At 35.2% G+C, this 25,199-nt stretch overlaps 1 protein-coding gene across 1 annotated transcript in view; it reads left to right on the plus strand.

Moving 5' to 3' along the window:
* Positions 1–25,199, plus strand: part of VAPA (VAMP associated protein A) — a 63,199-nt gene that overhangs the window by 12,309 nt on the left and 25,691 nt on the right. Inside the window, exon 2 of the mRNA XM_044666871.1 lies at positions 22,717–22,869. Coding sequence (XP_044522806.1) covers positions 22,717–22,869 — 153 coding nt within the window. The remainder of the gene's footprint in view (positions 1–22,716; positions 22,870–25,199) is intronic.

The raw sequence follows: 25,199 nt of genomic DNA on the forward strand, positions 1-25,199 counted from the left end.
GACCACGTACCGTCCCCCCCCTCCGCCTTCCCCCTTGCACCCCTTTACCTCAGACAGGGAAGGGAAGAAGTGCTTCCATTGGGCTGCTGGGCAGAGGGATGGATGAAGTGAGGAATGTCCTCAGGCACATGAAGAGGGGCAAGGGAGCAGCTCTGCCCTGAGTCCCTCTGGCTTTCTAGTAATGACTTTTGGCAGGTGATTGCATGTGTGCCCATAGAGAGGGCTCTGCATGCCCTTTTTGGCATGTGTGCCATAGGTTCACCACCACTGACCTAAGGTAGTAGTGAAATTTCACAGAAAAATTACATTTTAAATTTGTCTTAAGAACTGCCACTTTGAATCTTAAAATGATAGACTGTCATTTGAAGTGTTGGGACTTTATAAATATTCACATTAAATTAGAAATGAATTATTGGCTTTTATTAATGGACCCTCTACCCTATCTTTATGTTCTTACTCTTTCTCATATGAGAAGTCACATTATCCCTTTTTCCTTCTACTCCTCCATCTTACTTTCTTTTTATTATGAAATGAAATTGATATGCCCCAATGGGTTAATGGGCCCATGGAATCTTCCCTAGTCTCTTTTGAGAGGATGGATCTGTCTACTCTGATCTTGGCCCCTACTCGGGCAACTCCAGCCTCACACTCAGGCAGCTCCAGCCCTCCATTCCAAACTGTTTTTTTTTTTTCAACCTCTGCTTCCTTCCTCTAGGCCTGTGATGGTGAACCTATGGTACATTTTCAAAAAAAGGGCATGCAGAACTCTCTGGGTATACCTGTAAATCATCTGTCAGAGTTGAGTACTAGAAAGCCAGAGGGACTCTGGGTAGAGCTCTTCCCCTCCCCCTCTCCATGAGCCTGAGGACATTCCTCCCTTCCCCAGCCCCTCTGCCCAGCAACCCAATGGGAGCACTTCCTCCCATCCCTGTCTGAGTTAAGTGAGAAGGGTTAGGGGAGCAGGGAGGAGAGGAGGGGTGGGGTGAGGCGGGGTCTGACACTCCATCTCTAAAAGGCTTGCCATCACTGAGCTAGGAGGTTTGTGTAGGGTCTGTGGGAGAAAGAGGTATAGATATGGAGACAAAACCTCTAACAAGTATTAAGAAATTGGGAGTCACAAATATGTTCTTATTTTAACAGGAAAGGCCACCTCATCAGAGACAGGCTAAGAAATGGAGCTTTTCAAAAATAAAGGTGATTTTAGGAACACCAAACCATCAGTTATTAGATATATTTTGCTGTATGTGTCTGACTTGATTTTACACTCTTGATTCCTTTGTGTAAATCAAACTTACTTTTTCCTTTGGCCTGATCAATGAAAGGAAAAAGGAACCTAGAAAGATAATCTTTCTTTGCCTTTAACTTTGATCAAACTGAAAGGGCAGATAAGAGAATAAATAGGGAGGTAATCTTTATTCCCAGTCTAAAGCATATTATGACATTGTAAACGAATTAGAAATTAAAATGTAAATTCTCTCCAAATTATGGTTTGAATGTTTTTAAGAAAAAGGGAACTGCCTCTAGTATTAAAAGTAGTATAATGAGCAAGTTTAAATGCTTATATAGAAACCTTAGACCTTTTATCATTCCCAAAGAGTGACAGATTTATTGTTATTGGTAAAGGGAAGGAAGGAGGGTGACTTTACTAATTAGAGATAGCAGTTCAAAGTTTAGATTTATTTGTATTTATAAAACTACTGTTACTAACTCTTTCTTGCTCAAGGAAAGAGAAACCTGTTTAAATCAGGGAACAAACTAAATAAAATTTAATTTGGAACAACTTTTGTTTTCATCACTGTATTTGCTTCTAGTCAGCCTGAACAGTTTTAAGTATTATAAATGATATAACTTTCCTGGCAAACTAGAACAAAGTCATCTAAAGAAATTACTATGAAGTATGCATTTCTAAATATTTAAGACAGTTGTAGTTCATCAATTTTGTGTAATAAAATTTGTACTCAATTGTAAAGAAAAATTTAGTAGAATAAAAATTGTAGACCAGATATAATTGGAAAATAAGAAGTGGCGGTTCAAAATGTGGGGAGAAAAGAGAAAGGGGCAGTTTTGAAGGACTTTAATCAAAGTTCTTTGGAGGGATATAAAAAGAAAATGGAGAAGTTTCAAGTAAGTAGGGATGAGGATTGGATAGAAATTTAAATTAAAAGAAAGTTGGAATCTATTTGCACTGACAGTGAATGGAGGGTTTGAAAGTTAAATGTTTTGAAGTTTTGATAAAGGAGATTTGAGAGGAAGGGTTTTTATCTCATTAAAATAAAGATTTGAAGAATTTTTGGAGAAATGACTTTGACAAGTGAGTGCTGAATGTCTCATTTTCACAATCAACATAAGATTACAAAAGAAAGCTCAATAGAATTTTTGAAAGGTTAAGTAGAAGTTTCATAAATACAGTTTAACTGATTAAAAAATAATGTTTTCTTTGGTCTGATGTAAATAGTTATGCTATAGGCCTTTGTTAAAAAAAGTTTAGTAGCTTCTGGATAAGGAGAGATGGACTCTTCTCCAGTCTTGTGTAAGGTATCCTGTGGGGTTAACTTAGGAAAATAAAAGGAATTGATTTCCTCCTTTGGGTGATTTAAGAGAAATAAAAAACAGTTATGAGATCTGAGAGTGCCGTTATGAACTTTTTGAAACATGAGCTACCTGAAAATAATGGATCATTGGGAAAAATGAAAATACATATTACCTTTTGCAATTATAAGCTCAAATGATTTGGTTGGGATTTTTGTTTTGAAACTTAAATATTATTTGATCTCATTTACAGTGAGATAAATAATAGTACAATAGCTTATACCTCCCAGGTTTGTTAGGAGAAAAACATAACTGAAGCTCATGCTTCATGCTTCACCTGGCTTGTGCAGAGGATGAATAATACAATGTTTATTCTTTACGGGAATTCAGTTGGACAAAATAAATCTTTGATAAAGTGTCATTACAAAGCTTTTAAATTTATTTTAAAAAGTGCTTTCTAAAATGAACATTGAAAACAAATTTGCAGATATTAGAAATTTGAATTACAACTAAGAAATTAAAAGTTAAATATTTCAAAGTATTATAGAATACACATCTGAAAAAAAAAGCAGAAAATGCCTGGTATGTGGTAGTACAGTTACGTAAAATATTGTTGTCTATGGGGTAATTAGATTTGATTAAGATGTGACTAATATAGGGATAAGAAGATAAATGATTTTCTATGCAAGATAATTTGGAAATGCATTCAATTCAATTTCACCCAATTGTATATTGTTATTATATTTGTAAAATCTTTGTTATAGTATAAAATTTGGGAAACCATTGTATCAGAAGTGCCATTATATAGTAACTTCCTTTTTATTTGGATCCTTTTAGGGACTAAACTCTTAAAAAGTATGTGACAAAAATGTTAAATATTTTTTTGGAGTATATTGTATTAGATTAGAAAATAACCATAACAATAATAATTCACTGTTGGGAGAAGAAAGTAGCAGCATCCTTTTAGGAGATCCTTGTCTGTGAGGTTCTTTGACTTCCTATTTGAGCTAGGTCATAAGATCTTACTGCTGACATGTTAAGAAACTTTGAAGTGCTACACTTTGAGGAAATAGGACCTCTCTCAGCCATAGTGGAAAAACTTTCAAATTAATTTTCAATAAAGAGTGAGTTTCATCTAAGATTATTTGGAAAATTATGAAATTATATTTGTTAATAATTAGTATGTAGTGAAGCTACATTTTTGAAATACCTATTCAGTATATGTGTGAATGCTGTGGTATTCACTATATCTGAATAAAACTCCATAATATAGTTATTCTTACATAAATCAACAAAATGTCCTTATTTGTTAAAATATGAGAATAATAATAACATAACACTAAACTGATTAATGAAGTTTTGCTATGTAAGATGAACTCTTGTGGAACTTTGAGTTTCTTATTTTTATTTAGCTTTTTAGTTTTTAGTTTTTAATTTCAGGTATACTTGTAAAATTTCAAAGTTAGTGGCTTACCATACAAGGAGAATATTAATGTGATGTTGGAAGGAAATGGGTCAGAGAACTGCTACAGGTAGATGTCTAACATCAGGGAAAAGTTGAGGGAATGATTTTATGGTGGTAGGATCTTCTGACTCAAATTTCTTGGACTCCGTTCCCGAACAGGAAATTTTCCCATCTGGTTAATTGTGAGCCTATACTTCTCAAATTAAACTAATTGTTTATTCAACTGCTCACCTCACTTTTGTCAAACTCCTACCATTTAACCCTTATCTTATGAATACTTGTAACTTTACTACTCAGTCGACTTGTGCCTAAAATCAGAGGTACTGTTTTCAACCTGAATTTGACGATTTCTTAGCTTTGGTGCCCATCCTTTTTCCCCTTTGTTAATAGTTATAGATGTGTGTTTCTAATATTAAATTCTTGAAGTAACTAATTTTTTAGTGATGGGGATAATCTCCTGAGGGAGGGATTAGACAAGGAATATCAAAAAAGTTTGCAAGGAATAATAAAAATTTCCTGAGGTTATTTTTTCTAAAAACTAGAGACAATGCTTTCCCTCCTCTCTGCTGCCCCCCCCCCCAACACATATTTATGTAATTGGCTCATAAGGTTTATAGGCCTTGAGTGTTTTAGTAACAAATTCTCAAAATTGGGTTAAGAATTTTATCTAGACATTTCCCAGTTTACATAAGTGTACCATTCTTCAGACCTCTATGCAATATGATTTTTATGTAATATGAATTTGCCTGTGGACATGAGGAAGGGAAGAAGGCAGGAAGGGGGCTGCACACCCTATGGGGGACAGCACATGTTTCAAGGACATGTGAAAGCCAAAGACAAATGAGAGCAGGAGGTGGAAGGGGCTGTGGCCAGCCACACGGATGCCTGCCTGGAACCAAAAGCAAGATGCAGGGTGGTGGTGGTGGGCAGTTTGACTTGAACACAAGAGAAGACTAGCATCATGTAGGGGCTGGACCAGACATGTAGTACCTGATTGCGGAAAGATGGAAGATGGATAGCTGGCTGAAGACATGAGCAGTCCCCTCTCAAGTTCATAGAAGTCTCTGCCTTTGTTCTTTAGCCTCCCCCCCCCCCCCCCTTTTGGTAGAGGTATGGGAGGCCACCAAGTGCTGGTCTAGGAACTGGATGGGGATGGAGGAGAGGGATTTCTTTGAGAAATCTTTGTGTAAAGGTTTAATTTGCATAATGTGATTTTATGTAAAGTGAAAACAGTATGAAAAGTTGCATTGATAATTAAAATTGTTTTCCAACTTTGAAGTCTGATAATTTTAAGAGAAAGAAGGTCTCTCAGGACTTCATGGATTCCCTTTTTTTCCCTAAACTTTTTTTACTGTTTTAGTAACAAACTCTTAAGACAGTTGGTCAGTGGCTAGACAATCAGGGTTATTAAGTGACTTGCCCAGGATCACACAGCTAGGAAGTATCTGAGGCCAGATTTGAACCCAGGTCCTCCTGATAGGCCCGGTGTTCTATGCACTGAACTACCTAGCTAGACCCCCTTGGGGATTCTTTATAAGATTCTTCCTTCAGCCTGTTGATACCAGTATCCATATCAGGGTTTAGGTAAAGATAGAAACAGCAAGTGATATTTATGAAATTCTCAGTTTCAGATGCTTTTCTTAAAGGTAATGCAAACTCAATAAAACTTAGAACAACCTTCTAATTTTGTTTTGGAAGGTTGTTCTGGATCATATTGAGTTTGTATTAGATCTTCATGTATACTCTTGGAATCTAAGAAGCAGATTTGGATGGAGGAGTCCTTCACTGCTATCCTGTTCCAAAGACTGTTCCAAAAATGTTTATTGCTTTTCATCTGTATCAAGAATTTCTAGTGAATTGGCAAAATTCAATAAAAGATTGTTAATAACCTCACCCTCTTTTTCCCCCATGGACTGCTGCCTCTGTGCCAAAGGTGACTGCCCCTTGAAATTTTTGTACAATAAATTGCTTACTTTTGGTCCTGAAATAAAGTGTGCAAATACTTATCACTGCCATCAGTATTAGCACTACTGCCTATTGTCCTCTCTTATTAATCTACTCATTGGACCTTAAAGATGTTGGGTCTGTCATTACCTCCATTAAAGCACTCCAGAATCACAGTACCTATTCCTGTTTATATTACCATTATGAAGGTATGATCATTTTATTTCTGCTCATTGTTAATTTCTCATGGGACTCTTATTGTTAGGTTTCCTGGATTTTTCCTGACTTGGAAGTAGGGGCATACTAACCTTCAACAATAGTTTTCTTTTATCCCTGTGCAAATTGTATTTAATTATTGCTTACTTAATTTCACAATGTTTGTGTGAATTTCCTCTAATACCTGACTGCATATACCTATATATTCTTTAATTCCAATGAGTTCTGATCGTAACTAATTATGTTAATTTAGATTATAATTATAGATGGTGATTCATGGGAGACATGTCTCCCAGGAATCAAAGGGGGGGAAACATGAAATTAAATTAATAACCTACTTCATTTTGCACTATTGTATTATGTAATTAATAATTAAGTTGCTATGTATTACTTTTCCTTAATGTGTGAACTTGAACTCATTAAGTCTTGAGCTGTTAATTCCATTTGTGATACAAGTCACACTCCACCCATTAAGTTCCCTACTTTAGGATTTTTCAGCTACAAAATTCTAATCTGTATTTTCGTCTGTAATTTAATCTAATCTGTATTTTAATATTTAATCTGAAATACATCTTTGTTATGCCAGATTTATATTACTGTTTGTTTTTTGGATCCTCTGTATGAGGAGTTACCCTGATTGTCAGATACATCTTTGGCTACTGAGGGAGCCGTAAGATCCCTTTTGTTGGCAATTATTTAGTCTTTCTAATAAATAGATCGTGATTGGAACTTTATTATCTGAGTTTCTCTTGTGTAGATATTTTATCATGGAAAATGTGTAAAGTAATATCAAGGCTCATACTTGACCCTAGTTATGGGAGGGAAATGAACTGTTATATTAGGGGTCCTTCTCCACCCAGAATTTAGCATCAGGGCTGGAAGACCTTAGCTTGACTTGAGTTTTATTTATTAATACTATAGCAGGGATTATAAAATTAGAGACAGCTTTCTTTATGGCACAAATTAAACTTAAAATTGTTTTTTAAATTTTGTATAAAACAGGTATATTGACCATTCATGGGAATAGTTCCTTCCAAACCAGGTTTTAAGGCACTTTTAAAAAAGCCAACCTAATTGATTTGGATGACAATTCAGTGAAGTGAAGTGATTTATTCTGCTATCACATAAATTCAGAGGCATGGTATTCACAGTCCTCATTCTTAGTCCAATAACTGTTAGTTTTGTATTTTAGATTAGATCTGAACTGTAAACAAGCAAATCTAATTTTTGGTATTAAAGATATTAAATAGGTATTTTGAATATCTAATTTGTTTATAATATTATGGTAGTTGCTGTATGGACATTTGGACATCTTAAAAGACGGGCCTTTCTTCAAGACCAAATTTTTCTTTGATGATCAAAATTTAGGTATATATTCTCTTTCAGGTATCCCTTATTCTCTTGAGAGCATTACTGTGCTCCATGTTCCAAACCTTTGAGTTACCAGTTTTCCTACTTACCTGCCTCCTTGCCTATTTCTCTTTCATTCCCACCCAACCCCCAACCCTCCCTCCTCCCCCCCCCCCCCCATGTAGTCACTTTCCTTGTTCTCTACTTTCTGTTTCTGTGTTCACTTTTTGATACAGTGGGAAAGGGATCTGGTTTTAGAGTCAATGAACCTGTTTTCAAATCTCAGCTCTGCCACATATTATCTACTTAACATTGCTCTCTAGATTCTCAGGCCTCATCTGTAAGTTTGAGTGGGTTGGAATAAATGATCTTAGGTTAAAGTGTCTTTCAGATCTAACTTTAAAGATCCTGTGTATATATTCTCAAATTTTTCCCCTCTCTGATTATACCACAACTACACAACAACAAAATGAAGACTACAGAAATGGTATACTAGTTGGTTTCACCTGCCTTCATTCTCCTTTCTCCTATATATTTTGCTTACAGCTGCCAATAGCATTAAAATACATGTCTGACCATGTCACTTCTGCTCTGTACAATCAACATGCTATTTTACCAGTTATTAAAAATATAAGTAGGGGTGACCTATTTTTCAACTATTTTACTCTTAGCAGCTATTGCCTGCAGATGATACCTTTTATGTCAGAAGTTGATGGTGGGAATGACCAAAGTCATTTTTTACTTAACCCTCAAAACAAGTAAGTTTGTTGCTGTCTTGAAAAATTTTAATGAAACTGGAGCAGTTTTTTCCTAAGAAATATCTAGCCTTGTTTCTTGTAAAGATAGAAAAACAACAGCCCAAAAGACCAAAATGTCTTAAATACAGTCTTAAAAATTATTATGATCAAAACATTTTTAAGCTAGAATAAGTTTGTGTAGCTTCATTTTCCATCTTAATAAATTAAACAGTTTAGTCCTAAAGAGATTATGAAATGGTTATGGACCCACTAAATAGTAAGGGGCAGAACTAGTGCTCTTTGTATCATACCATGCTGCTTTCTTTAGTGTAATTTTCATAAATCTTGTGGAAATTATGAATTTCAAGTACAGTTTAATATAGAAGTGCAGTATTTGGCATCTTAAAGGGTGGTAACATCTCAATAATTAGGAAGCCACTTATTTTGTAAACTGAGCAAAACAATGTAGCAAAAAACTAGGAAATAAAAAATCATTTTTGAATAACCAAAGTCAGAGTCAGTGCATTTTACTAATGGGAAACCTTTTTAAAAATTTTCCTAGGCCCACTCAAAAGAACATAAGATTATATATCTAGAGCTTAAAAGAACTTTATAGGCCATGAAGCCTGACCCTTTCATTTTACAGATGAGGAAACTAACCTGAGGCCCATGGTGATTAAATGACTTTCTCAAGATCACACAGACATCAGAAGGGAAAGGAGAAGGGAGTATTTGAACCCAGGACCTCTGATTCCAGAATCAGTGCTTTATCTATGATACTGTGCTGCCTTTCCTTAACAAGGTTATCTGGTATTCTTGATTTGAACAGATTGTAAATATCAAATTAGATTGGGTAGGAAGGAGAGATTTTCTGTTACTGTGGACATCTTTGTAGTGAGACCATTGCTATTTATAGACAGGTCTCCATTCATTCATTCATTCATTCATTCATTCATTCATTCATTTACATATCCATTCATTCATTCATTCACTTATTTACATATCCATTCATTCATTCATTCATTCATTCATTTGTTTGTTTGTTTAAAGCCCTTACCTTCCCTCCTAGAATCAATACTGTGTAATTGTGTGGCTAGGCAATGGGGATTAAGTGACTTGTCCAGAGTCACACAGCTAGGAAGTGTCTGAGGCCAGATTTGAACCTAGCACCTCCATCTCTAGGCCTAGCTTTCAATCCACTGAACTACCCAGCTGCCCCCTAGGTCTCAATTTAATGAGAAGATTGTGTTTGTTTCATTTATATCAGACTATTTTTATGGGGAAAGGTATTCTGAATGTTAAAGTTGTAAATGGTGTTTGGGTTCCTACCATAGTCTCTAGTGCTCTTATATTACTATCTCTTACCTGGCCTACCTTCCCCTTGAAATTATTCTGAAATTACTACCTTTGTCCTCTATTTCAAAACTTCTATTTCTTCAATTCCAGCTCTATATTTTGAGCAAAGAAATTAGATTGAATTGTGTGTGAATGACAACCACTTAACTCTTAAGCATAATAAAATGTGAAAAAAGTAGCATCATTGTCAATATCCAGTTATACTAGAAGTGGAATGTTCGTCTTTATACTGTCAAGTTATGAGAGTTAAGGATCTTGCCAATGGCAGGGTGTTTAGTAGGATAATGTTTTAAAAGTTTACTAGAATAATCCAGTGGAATTACTTGTTAGCTCAGGGAGGGGGGAGGGAAGAGGAAAGGGAGAGAACATGAATCATGTAACCATGGAAAAGTATTTTTAAAAAAGAAATATAAAGAATAAAAAACTAAAAAGAATAAAAATTAGACCATTTAGAAATTTGTAGGTAAATTAAGCTAAATTGTAGTTTTAGTGAACAAATTGTTTTCAGGCTATTAAACCATAGAATTTGCTGGGAAGAAATTAGAGGATACTGTGGAGGAATAGCTTTTAGAGTATCACTATTGTGTATTGCTTCTGACTTAGTTTGTGTAGACTTATCAAATGCTCCATTACTAAAACAAGACTCATCTTACCTTTCTGTCCAAAACAAACGTCTTTAAAATTTTTGAATCTCTGTTAAAAACAGCACCATCTTTCCATTCACTTAGGATAAGCAATTGAGGAGTCATCCTTAACTCCTGCCCCTCCCCACATCTTATAAAGATAAATGGAGGCATTTGAAGTTCTGAGCATGTTCAGTTTATTAGCTCTGACTAATCAGAAGAGAGAGACATCCTCATGATGCCAAATTGATGTGATTGTCTATTTTTGGGTTCTTCCTGTATAATTATAAAAGAGTTGCCTTGATTGTTAGATACATCCTTGGCTATTGAGGAACCTTTAGATCTCTTATTGGTGATTGCTATTCTTACTGATTTTCTCCTTAGTTCTTCCCTTCCTCTTGAAATTTGTATAGTTTTGTATTTGTATCCATACTATGCCCTCTAGTGGAATGTAAGGTCTTTGAGGGCAGTTTAATTTTTATTTTTTTTATCCATTGTGACTAGTACATAGAACCTTGCACATAGTAAATACCATAGCCTCCAAATTGCTATATAATAATTTTGCAATTAGATCCTGCATTTACTGACTTGAGAGCTTGTTATCCCTGCTAAAATGTAAGCTCTTTGAGGATATGAATTGCCTTCCCTTTGTATTTGTATGCCTTAAGTTGGGAATGGTTCCTAGAAAATAGTAAATTGACTTGTTGATTGATAGATGCATAAAAATATTTGAATTTGTCTTCACATGAAGTGTCACATAGCTTCTACTATTTTTCATAGTCATTTAGATTTTCCTATTTCAATTCTTCTGAATGATTGGGAAAGGCTTGTTTAAAGACTTGGGCATAAAAGAAACTACACTGTACAAATTTGGTGGGTTGTAGTCTGTTATTACATTTGCTAGCTCTGTAGCCTTAGGCAAATCAGTTAATGTTGCTTAAACTTAGTTTCTTTCCTCTTCTTTAAAATAAGGAGATTGGACTATGATCTTTAAAGTCCTAAAATTATATTCTACTATTAATGGTTTTAATTCCTGGTAATCTCCCTTTTCACAAGGAAGGCATACCTAAGACTTTGACACAATCTGCTAGTATTGATAACTATCTGAAAGTAAGACTTGGGTGGGGGTAGGGAAGGAGTAAAAGAATCTTAAATCAGTAGGTGAAAAATCATGTAAAGTCTAGTTGGGAAAATTGTGTTTAATGGAATCTGTTGTCACTTAAAACCCTAAATTACTCAAAATAGAACTCACCATCTTTTACTATCACACTGGCTTCTTTGACTTTTTATATTCCTCTTGAATGATAATGCTATTAAAATTACAGAATTAGAGTGGGAAGAGACCTCAAGAGGAGAAAGGTCAATTTTATACATGGAATAAGAATCATCTTTAAAATTTATCTATATGGTCATTTCTCCTTTACCTTGAAGGCACTAGTGAGGGAAAACCTACTATCCAAAGCAGCCAGTTATATTGGCTTTATTATGTAAGTTTCTCCTTATATCAAATATAAATATGCCTTTTTGGAACATTTCTTTCAAGTTATAGGTTCTTTCAAGTTCTAGGGCCAAGCAGAGTAGTCTTTCAGTCATACTTGCACTACCTATCTGAAAAGTTATGTCAGTTATATATAACGTGTGTGTATGTGAAAATATTATGTAAAATATTAAGAATGTAACCTATTTTTGATTTTTCAGTTCTGCACACATAGAACCAATTGCCAAGTTTAATTGATTCTAACTCCCATTATATTGCCGCAGTTCTTATGTCCTTTTCTTTACTACCTTGATTTATACTACCTTTCATTAGTTTTCAACTGGACCATTGTAATAGTTGATCTTCCCTTGGAAAGCCTCTTTTCTAGATAATCTAGTCTGCACTGGATTATCAGATTAATCTTCCTAATTCACAGTTCTGATGATATCCCATCTGCTTTGATGCTCAAAATCCTTCAATAGTTTTCCATTACTTTCTGAATCACATTTTAGTTTGGAACATCATAAAAGTGTCAAAGAGAATTTTTCCTTGAGATAAGTAGAGAGTTAATAAAAGAGTGCCTGGCTTGATGAGTTCGAGTTACTAGGCCCAGATAAATTAAATCTCAGGGTACTGAAAGAGCTAGTAGAGTTATGGTTGCCTTAGCCACTGAGCATTTGTAAAGGAGCCTGGGGAGAATAGGAAAGGTAATAGAAGACTGGACTAGCAAAATACTATACATTTCAAAAGTGGGGAAGAGAATGGAGTCTTTAAACTATAGGCTTTTTAAAAAGTTACTGGGCATTGAGTTTTAGCAAAATTCTTAAAAATTTTTTTTTTATTGATAACCTTAAAAGAACACCCTAATTTAAAAATATATCACTCTCCTTCAGAGTCCTGGCAAAATTCTAGGATGCATTAAACTGACATTGACTATCTAGAAAAGGAAATGGTGATTACAAAGAGCCACTGTCTTCTACAAGAAGAGGTCATGATGACAGAAAGATAACATATATGATAGCATTTATTAGACTGTTTTCTGTGGTAGCAAAAACTGGAAACAGACTAGGTGCCCATCGGTTTGTTAGATTGCCGAACATTGTAATGCAGTTTTCAAAACTGTGATGGCCCTGGAAGGCAAATCAATGGCAAAAATGATTGGATATTTTCAAGTACAACTCCCAATGTATTTCTTCCTTTGATAACAGTTTGAATCAGAGTTAGCAAAGGCAAGACTAATGGCAGATTAATTGGTTAAACTTGTTGATAGGTGACAGAAGTGGGAAGGCTATTATCGCTGGCTGACACCATAATGTTGGACCTGGGGTAAGGGAAATTGATTATTCCATTCTCCTAGGAGAAAGGATGGATACACTTGCCTTGGAGGAAGAGGAGAAAGATTTATGGAAACTCTGTGCTGATGGAATATCTATTACTTTCCTTGCTTTATGAATAAATAGAACTAGAATCCCCGTGAACTGCCCACTTTAGAAATTAGGATCATAGAGGCTCCTGTATCCTTCCATTGAAGACTTGGCAGGTTCTGTATCTAGATCTCTTTTTTCTACCTTGTTGTGAAGAAGTTCCCTAGGCTTGTTGGCAAGGATGGAGGAGGTTTTGCAAATGTAGAAAATTTAATTTTGTATTTAGTAAGATTTCTGTTTTTCATTAGTCGTTTCAAATCCTGTAAAGTTTTTTTTTTTTTTCTGATTTAGGTAGAAAAATAGCTTTGTAGTTTCCTTTCTTTGCTTTTGAATGCTGTGATAATAATGATTAGTGTCAGAAATGCAAACCCAGAAGAGCCAAGATCTTGGATAATCCACTAATTGGCTAATTAGCCCATGGATAACTAAATTGATTTAAGAGGATAGACAATCTGACTGGTAATGGGTTGAATAAAATGTTGAATTTGCTTATATACCAGATATTGCCTATATATTTTAAACTGTTCAGTAGTGTTATATCATAATTACATTGATAAACAAGAAATTAAGTGCTTTCTAAAATGTTCCTACTCTGGAACTATTAACTAAATAATGCTAATGTATTTTAAAAAATTAAGTAAAGCATTAGGGAATTACAAAAGATTCATGTTAATATTCGAAATAAAATAATTTGGATTTTAACACTAAAGTAATGCTTGGAAATGGGTAACCCTGGATTTTTAAGCCTTAATTTGTTGGAGCCAATTTTATAAATTCACTTGTAGAATAGGTTGGATTCTAAAGAAATTGAGGTGTTAAAATTGCTAAAGCAAAACTGGTCTACATTGAAAGATTATCCTAAATCTTTAATATGTAAGTGTTGTGTATAACCAATTAACATTTTTTTTAAATACAGCTTTCTATAGTTGAATGAGACTTGGCCTAGAATTAAATTCTGATAGTGTTCCAGGCAACTCTTCTTAGGGTTTTAAGTTGCCAAGTGGTTGCTGATCAGAAATTTCCTCATAGGAAATTTTCAAACCAATGAAAAGCATAGATCAGGACCAAAGATTCTTCATTCAGTGCCTAAAGGCCAATGAGATTGTCACTAGTTGGCAATTACTAAGTACAATGTTTTGTTTAGAAATCTACCAAGAATTTTTTTTTGCAGCTTGATTTGAACTGAGGTCTTGAGCTATTTCCCCCCAAAATGGTATTGATAGAATACTGATCTGTGTTTCTAAAGCTTTATATAGTTAACAAATGATTTTTATTTTTTAATACATCTTAATTTTTGGAACCATCCAGATTCTTTTGCCTCTACCTCATATGGCTTCTTTTGTTTTTGGTGATTTAAATTCTTTATAAAAATAAGGTCATATAAATCAAACCAGTCAGTTTTTTTATTCATCCGTTTTAGTAAAATATAATTGTTAGCTATAGTTATAGGTAAAGGGTGAAACTGTAGACTGATTTTAGTTTTACAGTAGTTAGTTTACAATACAATCTTGATTATTTGTTATGCTGAGGTGTATCTTAAATGTCATTGAACATTAAAAATGACAGTATTCTGGTTAATATGCTTTGTTTACACTCTAGGGAAGTAAAGAAGTGGGATAATTTTAGACTATGTAAAAGTTAAAACCAAACATTTGCAAAAATGCAACATGGTTTTAATGTTTATTAATAACATCCTAAAAATCCACAAGTTTGGTGTTTTCTGTTAAAGCAAATGAAACTAGAGAGTTGAATTTTACTTAAGCTTTTGAATAGTTAAAACAATGAAAGGATGTGAAAGACAGTTTCAGGACATTTGCTTCCTTTGGATTCATCATGATGATTCTCTCATAAGATTTATAGTTATAAGAACTAGAAGAATTCATGTGGTTGAAATTATTTTAGAGATGATGAGGATGCTAAGGCCTTGTGAGGTTGACTTATTCATCATGTAGTAAGAAGCAGAATCTGAATTTGACTTTCAGGTCCTTTACTTTCAAATCCAGCTATCTTTCTGATGGACCATGCTTTCTTATGTTCAATTAATTGTGAAGTAGTCTCCCTTCACATCATCCCATTCATCCATCTTAACTTTTTCTACTAATACAAACATTTTTCCTCTTTTAGGCTCTCATTATCTCTCCCTAATTTTCCTAGTTGGTCTTCCTTTTTCAATCCTTTATCTCATCTTAACAGCTGCCAAAATCATTTTTGTAAGGCACAGGCTTGACCAAGTCATTTTTCTGTTTGAAAGCCTACTCTGGCCCTATATTACATCTAGGGTATTGCTTAGGCTGGCATTGAAAATCTTAAACAGTTTAACTTCAAACTTACCTTTCCAGACTTCATATATTTCCTCTTCATGTATTCTTTGTTGCAGCCATATTGGTTGGTTTATTTAGCATTCCATTTCTCCATTCCGGTTTTGCAAGAACTATTTGTCCTTTAAGGCTGGAATATACTCTCCTCACTTATTTGTCTTAGAATTACTAGCTTCCTTCAAAGACTGGAGAGATAACTGCCACAGTTGTTTAGTCCTCTATCCCCCACTTTTTTTTATTTTTTATTTTAAAGTTTTGCCTGCTGATAATAATCAGTACTAAGTAGAACAACAGTAAGGGCTAGATAATTGGGGTTAAGTGACTTGTCTCTGGCCACGCAGCTAGAAAGTATATGAGGCCATATTTGAACCCAAGATCTGGCCTCTCTGGGCTTGGCTCTCTTATCCACTGAACCACCTAGCTGGCCCTCCCTTCATTCCCATTTCAAATTATGTTGGTTTTTTTTTTTAAACCCTTACCTTTTGTCTTGGAGCTCCAAGGCAGAAGAGTGGTAAGGGTAGGCAATGGGGGTCAAGTGACTTGCCCAAGGTCACACAGCTGGGAAGTGTCTGAGGCCAGATTTGAACCTAGGACCTCCCATCTCTAGGCCTGATTCTCAATCCACTGAGCTACTCAGCTGTCTCCTTTGAATAATTTTGCTAAGGGATTGTATGCTACTTATCTGTATGCTATGTACTTTTTATTCAGAGAGGGACAAGTGTGTGGCAATGATTCGGATTTCAGAGATGTGTTCAAGAAAGCTAAGTTCCAAGTTGTTTTCCTGAGCTTAGGGTAGATTCAGTTAAGCTTTTCTTTGAAGTTTTCTGCCTGGAATAGGTGATCAAAGTACTTAAAAAGTTTGATTGAAAATTTTGACCCATTTAAGAGTTAAAAACTCATTTGTGTATTCAGAAAACTTTTCTAGCCATGTTGATTGCTGAAGTTAATAAATGCTTGGTGATTGATTCTGTTATTTTCAGTTATTATTGTTTATTATATTTAAAAGGAATTGAAGATTCAATACATGGTCTAAAAAGGTGCTAAAATTTTTTTTAAATTTATCTTTAATGATTTCTACTAGGGCAAACATTCAGCGTGTCATATTGCATTCCTAATTCCCTCCCAATAATTTTGCCATGAATGGCATCTAGTATTTTGGTGTAATCTTATTCCAGTTTACTGAATTGCATCCCCTTTTTCTCTATGCTCTAATTTAGTTCACCAAATATTTATTACCTGATAGTCATCTAGATAATACAATGGTTGCATCTCTGGACCTTAAAGAGACCCAAGTTCAAATTTGACTTCACACTCTTAATAGCTTTGTGATCCTGGACAGACCATTTAACTTCTGCCTAATTTCCTCATCTGTAAAATGAGAATAATAATCCCACCTACCTTCCAGAGTTGTGAGAACAAAATGCAATAATATTTGTAAAGAATTTTGGAAACCTTCAAATGCTATATAACTTCTAGTTATTATTATTTGATCTTTAAGAGGTTACATTTTTCTATGAGAGTATGACCTATGCATGGTAGTATAATATAAGGGGTGAAAGGGGCAAAGGAAAAACTAGAGCAATATACTTTGTGAATATAATTGCCTAAGGCAGTGATGGGCAAATAGTTTGCCCATCACTACCTTAAGCAATTCTCTAATCACTACATCTGGATGTGGGGGTGTAGTGATTAGGGAATTGCTTAAGGTAGTGATGGGCAAACTATGGCTAGAATTGGCAGGGAATAGTTTGCCCATCACTGAACTAAGGGATGAAGAAGTCTCCACAGAGGAGGGTCATTTGAGTTAAGCCTTAAAGATGCTTTTTATTTAAGACATCCACCGAATCATAAAGCATACTAAGTTTTGGGTAACTATGGGCACTCTGTTCATTTCTCCTAGGGATTCTTACTTGCTTTCTCCTAGGGATTCTTATTTTAATTAAAGGTAACAGGGTCATTCAAGTAGGAGTGATGACTTTGACTACTCTACTCTGTTGTCATAGTGCTTTGAAGCTCCCCCCCCTTTTGCCTGAGGTAGATTAAGTTACAAATAGCTACTATTGGATTAGCCATGCTACCTAGCTCATCACTTTTTGGTGTTATTCATCAGCAAATAGCAAGCAGCCTTTGGCTAATTTTTATGTTAACTGCCCTTGAGTAGATCATATAGCCATGCTCATCAACACAACTATGTCCTGTAGTAACACTCCAAGTCTAATATCTGGTTTTAGTTTTCTTCTCTGGTGGCTCTTAAGTTATTAAATATAACAATCTTATTATGAAAGATCACACCTCAACTTCCTATTTCCTGATCTATATAGCTATCCATCAGAAAACATTTATTAAGAGCTTTCTATTTGTCAAGCACTGTGCTTAGCACTGGATATACAAAGAAAGGCAAAAATGTTCTCTCTAATCTGAATGCATATACATCTTAATGGGAGAGACCACATACAAACAACAATGTCCATATATAAAATAGATCCTAGTAAGATGGAGATAATTTCAGAGGGAAAGCAATGGGAAAGATCAGGGAAGGCTTCTTGAGGAAGTAGGATTTGATCTGAGACTGAAGGAAGCCAGGAATCAGAGATAGTGTAATGGAGGGAAGAGAGCATTCTAGGTAGGAGGGAACAGCCACTGAAAAGGTGATCAGAGATGAGAACAAGTGGGACCATTACTATTGGATTGTAGGAGAGGGGAATAAAGTATAAAAAAGACTGGAATGGTAGGAAAGGGGCCAGGTTAGGAAGGGCTTTATAAGTCAAATAGGATTTTATATTTGATTCAGAGGGTACTTGGGAGCTTAAAGAGTTTACTAAGTTTGGAGGGATGATAAAGTGATGTTTTATTGTGCTTTGGCAGTCCAGTGAAAGAGAGTGTAAGTGAGGAGAGCTATATCCAGCCCTAATAGTAGTAATAACAACAGCATTCATCTAGCACTTCAAGGTTTACAAAGATTTTTGCCAATATTTTAATCTTACAACAATCTTGGGAGATAGATACTATGATTTACCCAGGGTCACACAAATAGTAAGTAACACAGGCCAGATTTGAAGTCAGATCTTGCTATAAAGTTATGTTGTTTTCATTGCACTGCCAAAAGCTGTCCATCTCTCTCCTGGTAAACTTTTTTTTTTACATCATCTTTTTTATGGACTTTTTGAATTGAACATGTTCTTCACAATTCACTATTCCTCATAAACCCACTCCTCTTGCTAAAAAGTAATAGTGGATCTATAAACAGTAAATCTAGGATGTGATTTGTTCAAGGAGATGGGACCAAAGGAGCCAGAGAAGGTAGTTGCGGACAGTTGAGACCAGAGAGGATTTTGGGAATTTCTCTGAGGAAGAGGAGAGGTTTTCCAGTGGAGGACTGGAAAGAGGGAGGAGGAAGACAATCCAGCTAGAATTCAGTCCTGAGGGCTTCCTGAGAATTTTTCTTTTGGGAATTGAAACCCTGATTCCCTGATCAAAGCCATTTCATTGCAACTCTCCCATCAAGACTTCAACCATTGTGTTAGCTAAGTTTTTGGACACCATTTTGGGAGCAGTTTCTTGGTCTCCTTCATCCATTACCCACCCTTGCTGAGAGACCCTTTTCAGTCAAAACTAACAATTATAGAAAAGGATAGAAACATAAAAGTAGAACTAGAAGGAGAAGAGGGGAGAAGCTTGGGAGTGGGAACCACTAAGGGTCCCACCTAAGTGAGGGACCCCATAGGAATAGTGAAGAGGGCACTTCAAAATCCCTCTGCCCTTCATCCCTTTCCCCAATCCCTGAATCGAGAATAATAAAAGGCCATTCAACAGTCAGATAGCATTCCAGAGTGCCTGAGAGACAATGAGGGAGAGGGGAACCACAGGTTTGTCTGGCTGCCTCCATCTTGAAGCCAGACCACCCGCTGTGAAACTGACTGACCTTCGGGGGAGGTTTGAGTGAGCCCTGTCCTTATTCAGGATTGGATTGGGGTACAGCATACCTCCTCTTAATAGGGAAGCCTCACCCCTGACTCCTGTGGGGTGGCACAACCATCCAGGTCACCCAGTTTTGGGGTGACACTCCCTTAAAATCTCCCAGTGTATATTCAGCCCCAGGGGAGTGCTGGGAGAGAGACTCACCACATAGATTTTATCTCCCTTCTATCAAACATTCATGACTGGCCTTTTAAATTGTTACATTGAGTATGTTCTACACAATTCACTATTCCTCATAAACCTACTCCTCTTGCTAAAAAGTAATAGTGGATGTATAAACAGTAAATCTTCTTTAGTACAATCTTTTGTCTTCGTAACTCAAGTCTTCCTGATTTCATTAGACTAAAAAGATTTTTTGGGCAGATTAAGAAGTCTTAAAGGGGTTTGTATTTTTTCTTTTAGGTCTTCTAATAATGCTTAGCATTTATAAGAGGGCTTTTAAGATTTGCATAGCATTCCAAACATGCTATTTCATTTGAACGTGAAAATAGACTTGTGAGGTAGGTGCTATTATTTCCTTATTTTACATAGGAGGAAGCTGAGGCTAAAAAAAGTTAGCTGGCTTTTCCCCAGATCATATGGCTAATACATGCTTGAGCCAGGATTTGAACTCTGGTCTTCCAGAGTCCAAGTTCAACATTTTATCCTCTATGCCAACTAATTGCTTTTTAGGAAATGAGCTAGCCACTAAAGGAAGTGTGATGAAACAACTCTTCAGTGGAATTTGTATATTTTTACATTTTGTAAGTGTATTTGTAAGATTATAAATTTATTTGGTATGCTCTGGGTAGTTACTTCATGATGTAAATCATCTGAGGGCTATAGTAGAAAGAGTGCTGGGTTTTTGGTTTCAGAGGACATGGGCTCATATTCTAGCTCTACTACTTTTTGTGTGACTGGGCAAAATTGTCTTCCATCTCTGGGTCTCAATTTCCTCATCTACAAATTAGAATTAGATTCGATAATGGACTAATACTAGTTCTAGAACTAAACCTAATTTTATGATCCTTTGACCTTGAGAATTGAGTAGTGGTTAGAATTGGCAGCTGGGCCAGGACAGTTGTGAAATGTTAATTAGATTTCCCACATGTCTAAGCTCTGCTGACATAGAATTTGGTGATAGTTCAACAGAAGATGTCTATTTTGGAAGTGGAAGAGAGGAAGTTGATTTTAGATATTGGCATGTTTCCAAGGGCCATCTCTAGGGCATCAAGTGGTTGAAAGCTTTACTAAATGTCAGCCTAATAACAAAATTTATGGTGTTTCTGTTATGGTGGAGACTTGGTTGCATGGGTACTAGGTCAGGCTTGGAATCTGTATCAATCACCTGTGCATAGAATTATGGATGCTGGAGGATGAAGCTTTTATGCTTTGTAAATTCATTTTGGTATCTATTTGGTATTATTAATATTTTTTCTTTGAGCTTCTTGTTAAGTAAAAATTAAAAAACAAACTTTAACCCAATTTTAAGTGAACTATAGGGAAGAAGGAAAGGCTTTTTCCCCCCATAGATTTAGGGGACCTGGAATAGCCTAGAACAGTGATGTCAAAACTCAATATAAACAATTATTTTGCAGACTGTATGTTGACTTTGGAAACCAGAAATGAACACTGTGTGGCATAGTATTTTTATTTGTTTTGTTAAACCTTCCCCAATTGAATTTTTAAAAAAAAAATTTTTTTAAACCCTTAACTTCAGTGTACTGACTTATAGGTGGAAGATTGGTAAGGGTGGGCAATGGGGGTCAAGTGACTTGCCCAGGGTCACACAGCTGGGAAGTGTCTGAGGCCGGATTTGAACCTAGGACCTCCTGTTTCTAGGCCTGGCTCTCAATCCACTGAGCTACCCAGATGCCGCGTCCCCCCCCACCCCCCCAATTGAATTTTGATCTGATTGAGACCTTTCTCTGGAGTTTTGCCCAGTAGTTTAGGAGTAAGACACCTCTGGTCTCTCTGATCATGACTTGTGGCAGCTATCACCCAAGATTTTAAGATGTGAAGGGAAATCATCTAGTTTTGTAATTTGGTATGAGGTATATATTGTTATTCCTGTTTACTGCTTGAGGGGGGACATTCCTTTATAAGACATGTTTTTTAAAGTTAAATTAAAAAATATTTGTTATTTCTGAATTTGTCCTTCACCTCTTCCTCATCTAACAAGCCATTCTTTGTTACAAGGGAGGGAAGAAAGCATTTCAATAAAACTAGCCAACACATCAACTCTGTATGATAGTGTATGCAGTGTTTAGATTGACTTTAAAGAAAATTTATATTGTAATTGATTTTAGTAGTAGAAAGGAGCTTGGATCTGGAGTCAAAGGGCTTGAATTCAAATTCTGTCTGCCCTTTATTACATGTGTGACCTCAGATAGTTTTTTAACCAGTCTAGATCTCAGTCTCCTTGTCTATAAAATGAAGGAGTTTGATTAGATGATGTTTAAAGACCCTTCTAGTAATAATCTTGTGTTTCTAAGACTCAGCAGAGAAAATGATTTTGAGTTGTTATATCTAATTATATTCACTTAGCAACATTTAATCCTAAACCAAATAACTGTCTACATATGACATTTGGTTTATAACTTTGTGTTGTTACAGTGATCTAGTATAGCATTTGATTTTTTAATATAAATATTTTATTAATCTTGTTTACATATCACCCACATTTCCCAGCATATAGCTAGAATATATTCTTTCACATAGAAAGCTAATTTTTATTTAAAAATAAAAAAGGAAAAAAACTCAGCAAAACTAACCAACATATCAAAAAGGCCTGTCTGTCTACAATGAAGTAAAAGAAGTTGCCTTTCAGTATCTTTTTTTTGGGACTAAGCTTGATTATTATAATTTTATAACATTCCTTTTTATATTTATCTTTTTTTCCCCCCTGGGTCTTATACTTTAACAGTTTAATCTATCATTTATTAGACACTTAGCTACTACTAAGATCTAGGGATACAGAGACAAAAATGATATAATTACTACCCTCAAGTAGCTTAGGAATTGGGGCTACCATATACACAAGGAAGGAAATAGAAAATAGATAAAAAGTAAAAACAAATGAGTTTTTTTGAGGAGGGATAGGAAATTCACTTCTGGGGATTAGTTGAAAATGATTCCCAGAGCATTTATAAATTACCCAGTGTCACATAGGATAGTGGCTAAATCAGAACTGGAATAAATGAATGTTTTCATACTCCTGATAATTTTCTCTTTTATGAAGATGACATTTTACTTTTTGAAAGTTGTGAAACTTTTTTGTTGTACTGTCTATAACTTTTTTTTTTTTTTTTAACTTACAGGCCCCTTCACAGATGTAGTCACTACAAATCTTAAACTACGAAATCCATCAGATAGAAAAGTATGTTTCAAAGTGAAGACAACAGCACCTCGTCGGTACTGTGTGAGGCCGAACAGTGGAGTTATTGATCCAGGGTTGACTGTAACTGTTTCAGGTACTGAATAGTTAATGTGGGTTTTGCAGGCTTGTGGTGGTTAAAGGTATTATTTTTTAAAGTCTAAAAACCATATGTCTTAATTGCTAGCTAAATTGTCCTAGTTGTTTTTTTTTTTCCCATATTCCAGATCCAAAGCTTTTAGACTTATATTTCCTTTATTCTATACTGACTATGCCCATGAAAATATCTTGTTTAGGAACTCAAAATAGTGATTTACTATTATTGGCTTTTTGCACTACATCTGAACATTTCTTTTTATCAAACTTGTCCGACAGCTAGTTTTTTTAGCCCAAGTAGTTGGTTGACCAACCAGGCCATGCTACAGACAAGTAAATCTGCTTGACCTCTGCAATCTTCAGGTTCTCCTTGTCTGTTTGTGCATCCCTCATGTTATACAGATTTATCCAGGTTTCTCCCATCCTTAAAAAACTCCTCATTTGACCCATTCATTCTCAAGTTCTTCTCCTATACTTTTTTATCCACTCACAGAAAATTTCCTACTAAAAACCTCCCTGTGCTTAATATTTACATTTCTCCTCACATTTCTCAGCCCCCTTTAATCTAGTTACTAGAGATTTCTTAATTACTAGTTTGATGACTTTTTCTCAATCTAGATTTTTCTTTTCTAGCATTTGACACTTTGTTCATGAACCTCTTCTCTTGGATTCTTACTTCCCCTCTGTTTTTTATGAAACTCTTCTTTTGATTTGCTGCCTACCTTTTTGACTAATTTAGTTTATTGGTGAATTATCCCTATCATTTACCTTGATTTCGAGTTTCCCCCCTATTTCTTCCTTATCTCATTCTCATTTTGGCAGATAAGGCAACCTCATCGGTTTCTATGGGTGTAATTTTCTCCTACACTGCATAAGTTACTTGTGAAAAATAAAATAATTAAATTCATTGATTTATTTCAACTTTTACATAATTTAGAAACTTAATATGTAAGATCCACGTTTGTGGCAGTTTTAAAAAATGATTTGGCATTGAGTTTACAAGATTTGTATATTGCCTTTTAATGCTTTGTGATGAAACCACACTTTTATCACTTCAAGTATGAAGTATATTTTTGATAGTCTGTTTTTCCAAGTCTAACTTAGAAAAATAGCTCATAGGTTTGCTTTTTTTTTTTTAATTCTGAATTCTGTCCCTTCTTGCCCCTCACTCACCCACTGAGAAAGCAAGCAATCACTTATAAATGTGAAATCATGCAAAAAAAATCCATATTCATTTAAAAAAAATGAGAAAACTGCTTCAGTTCATCAGTTTTTTTTTTCTGGAGGTGGCTAGCATTTCTTTTTCATGAGTCCTTTGGAATTTTCTTGGATTATTGTTTTGGTAAGAGTAGCTAAAGTCTTTCACAGTTGATCATCATTACAGTATTGTTCTTACTGTGCATAACAGTCTCCTTGGTTCTCTTGCCACTTCACTTTTGCATCAATTCGTAGAAATCTTCCTAGGTTTTTCTGAAATAATTCACTCCTCCTTCCCCTCTCCTCCCCTCCCTTTCTATCTTAGTTAACACCTCTAATACAGAAGGGCACAAAGACTGGACAGTCAAGGTTAAGCAACTTACTTAGAGTCACAAAACTAGGAAGTATCTGAGGCCAGATTTGGTCACAGGTTCTCCTGACTCCAGACCTGATGCTCTATCTACTGCATTACCCTCATCATTTCTTATAGCTCAATAGTACTCCATCATAATCATATGCTGTAGCTTGTTCAATCATTCCCCTATTGAAAGGCACCCTCTCAGTTTTTAATTCTTTGCCACCATAAAAAGAGTGACTATATATATATATATATACACATATATACATATATACATATATACATATATACATATACATACACATACACATACATACATATATATATCTCGTTTAGCTTTTTATTTCTTTTGGGTACAGGTCTAATAGTACTAATTTGGAGTCAAAGGATGTGCATGGTTTTATAGCCCTTTAGGCTCAGCTCCAAATTGTTCTACAGAATAGTTGGATGAGTTCATGGCTCCACCAACAGTTCATTAGTATACCTATTTTCCCTCATCAGTTCTAGCATTTGTCATTTTTGATAGGTGTGGGGTGGTACCTCAGAATTGTTTTAATTTTCATTTCTCTAATCGATAGGAATTTAGAGCAATTGGGTAATAACTAATTTTTTTCAGATTTGACTCAATTCCTTATATATTTGAAAAAAGAGGAATTTTAAAGAAACTTGCTAATAAATATTTTTATGTTACTTCATTGTCCATTTAGCAAAATATAGTTTTCCTGATTATCTCTTTATTAGCTCTATTTTTGCTTTTGCTTTGTTTGAGATCATGA

The sequence above is a fragment of the Gracilinanus agilis genome, chromosome 1 (genome assembly GCF_016433145.1).
Source record: "Gracilinanus agilis isolate LMUSP501 chromosome 1, AgileGrace, whole genome shotgun sequence".
Classification (NCBI taxonomy): Eukaryota; Metazoa; Chordata; class Mammalia; order Didelphimorphia; family Didelphidae; genus Gracilinanus; species Gracilinanus agilis.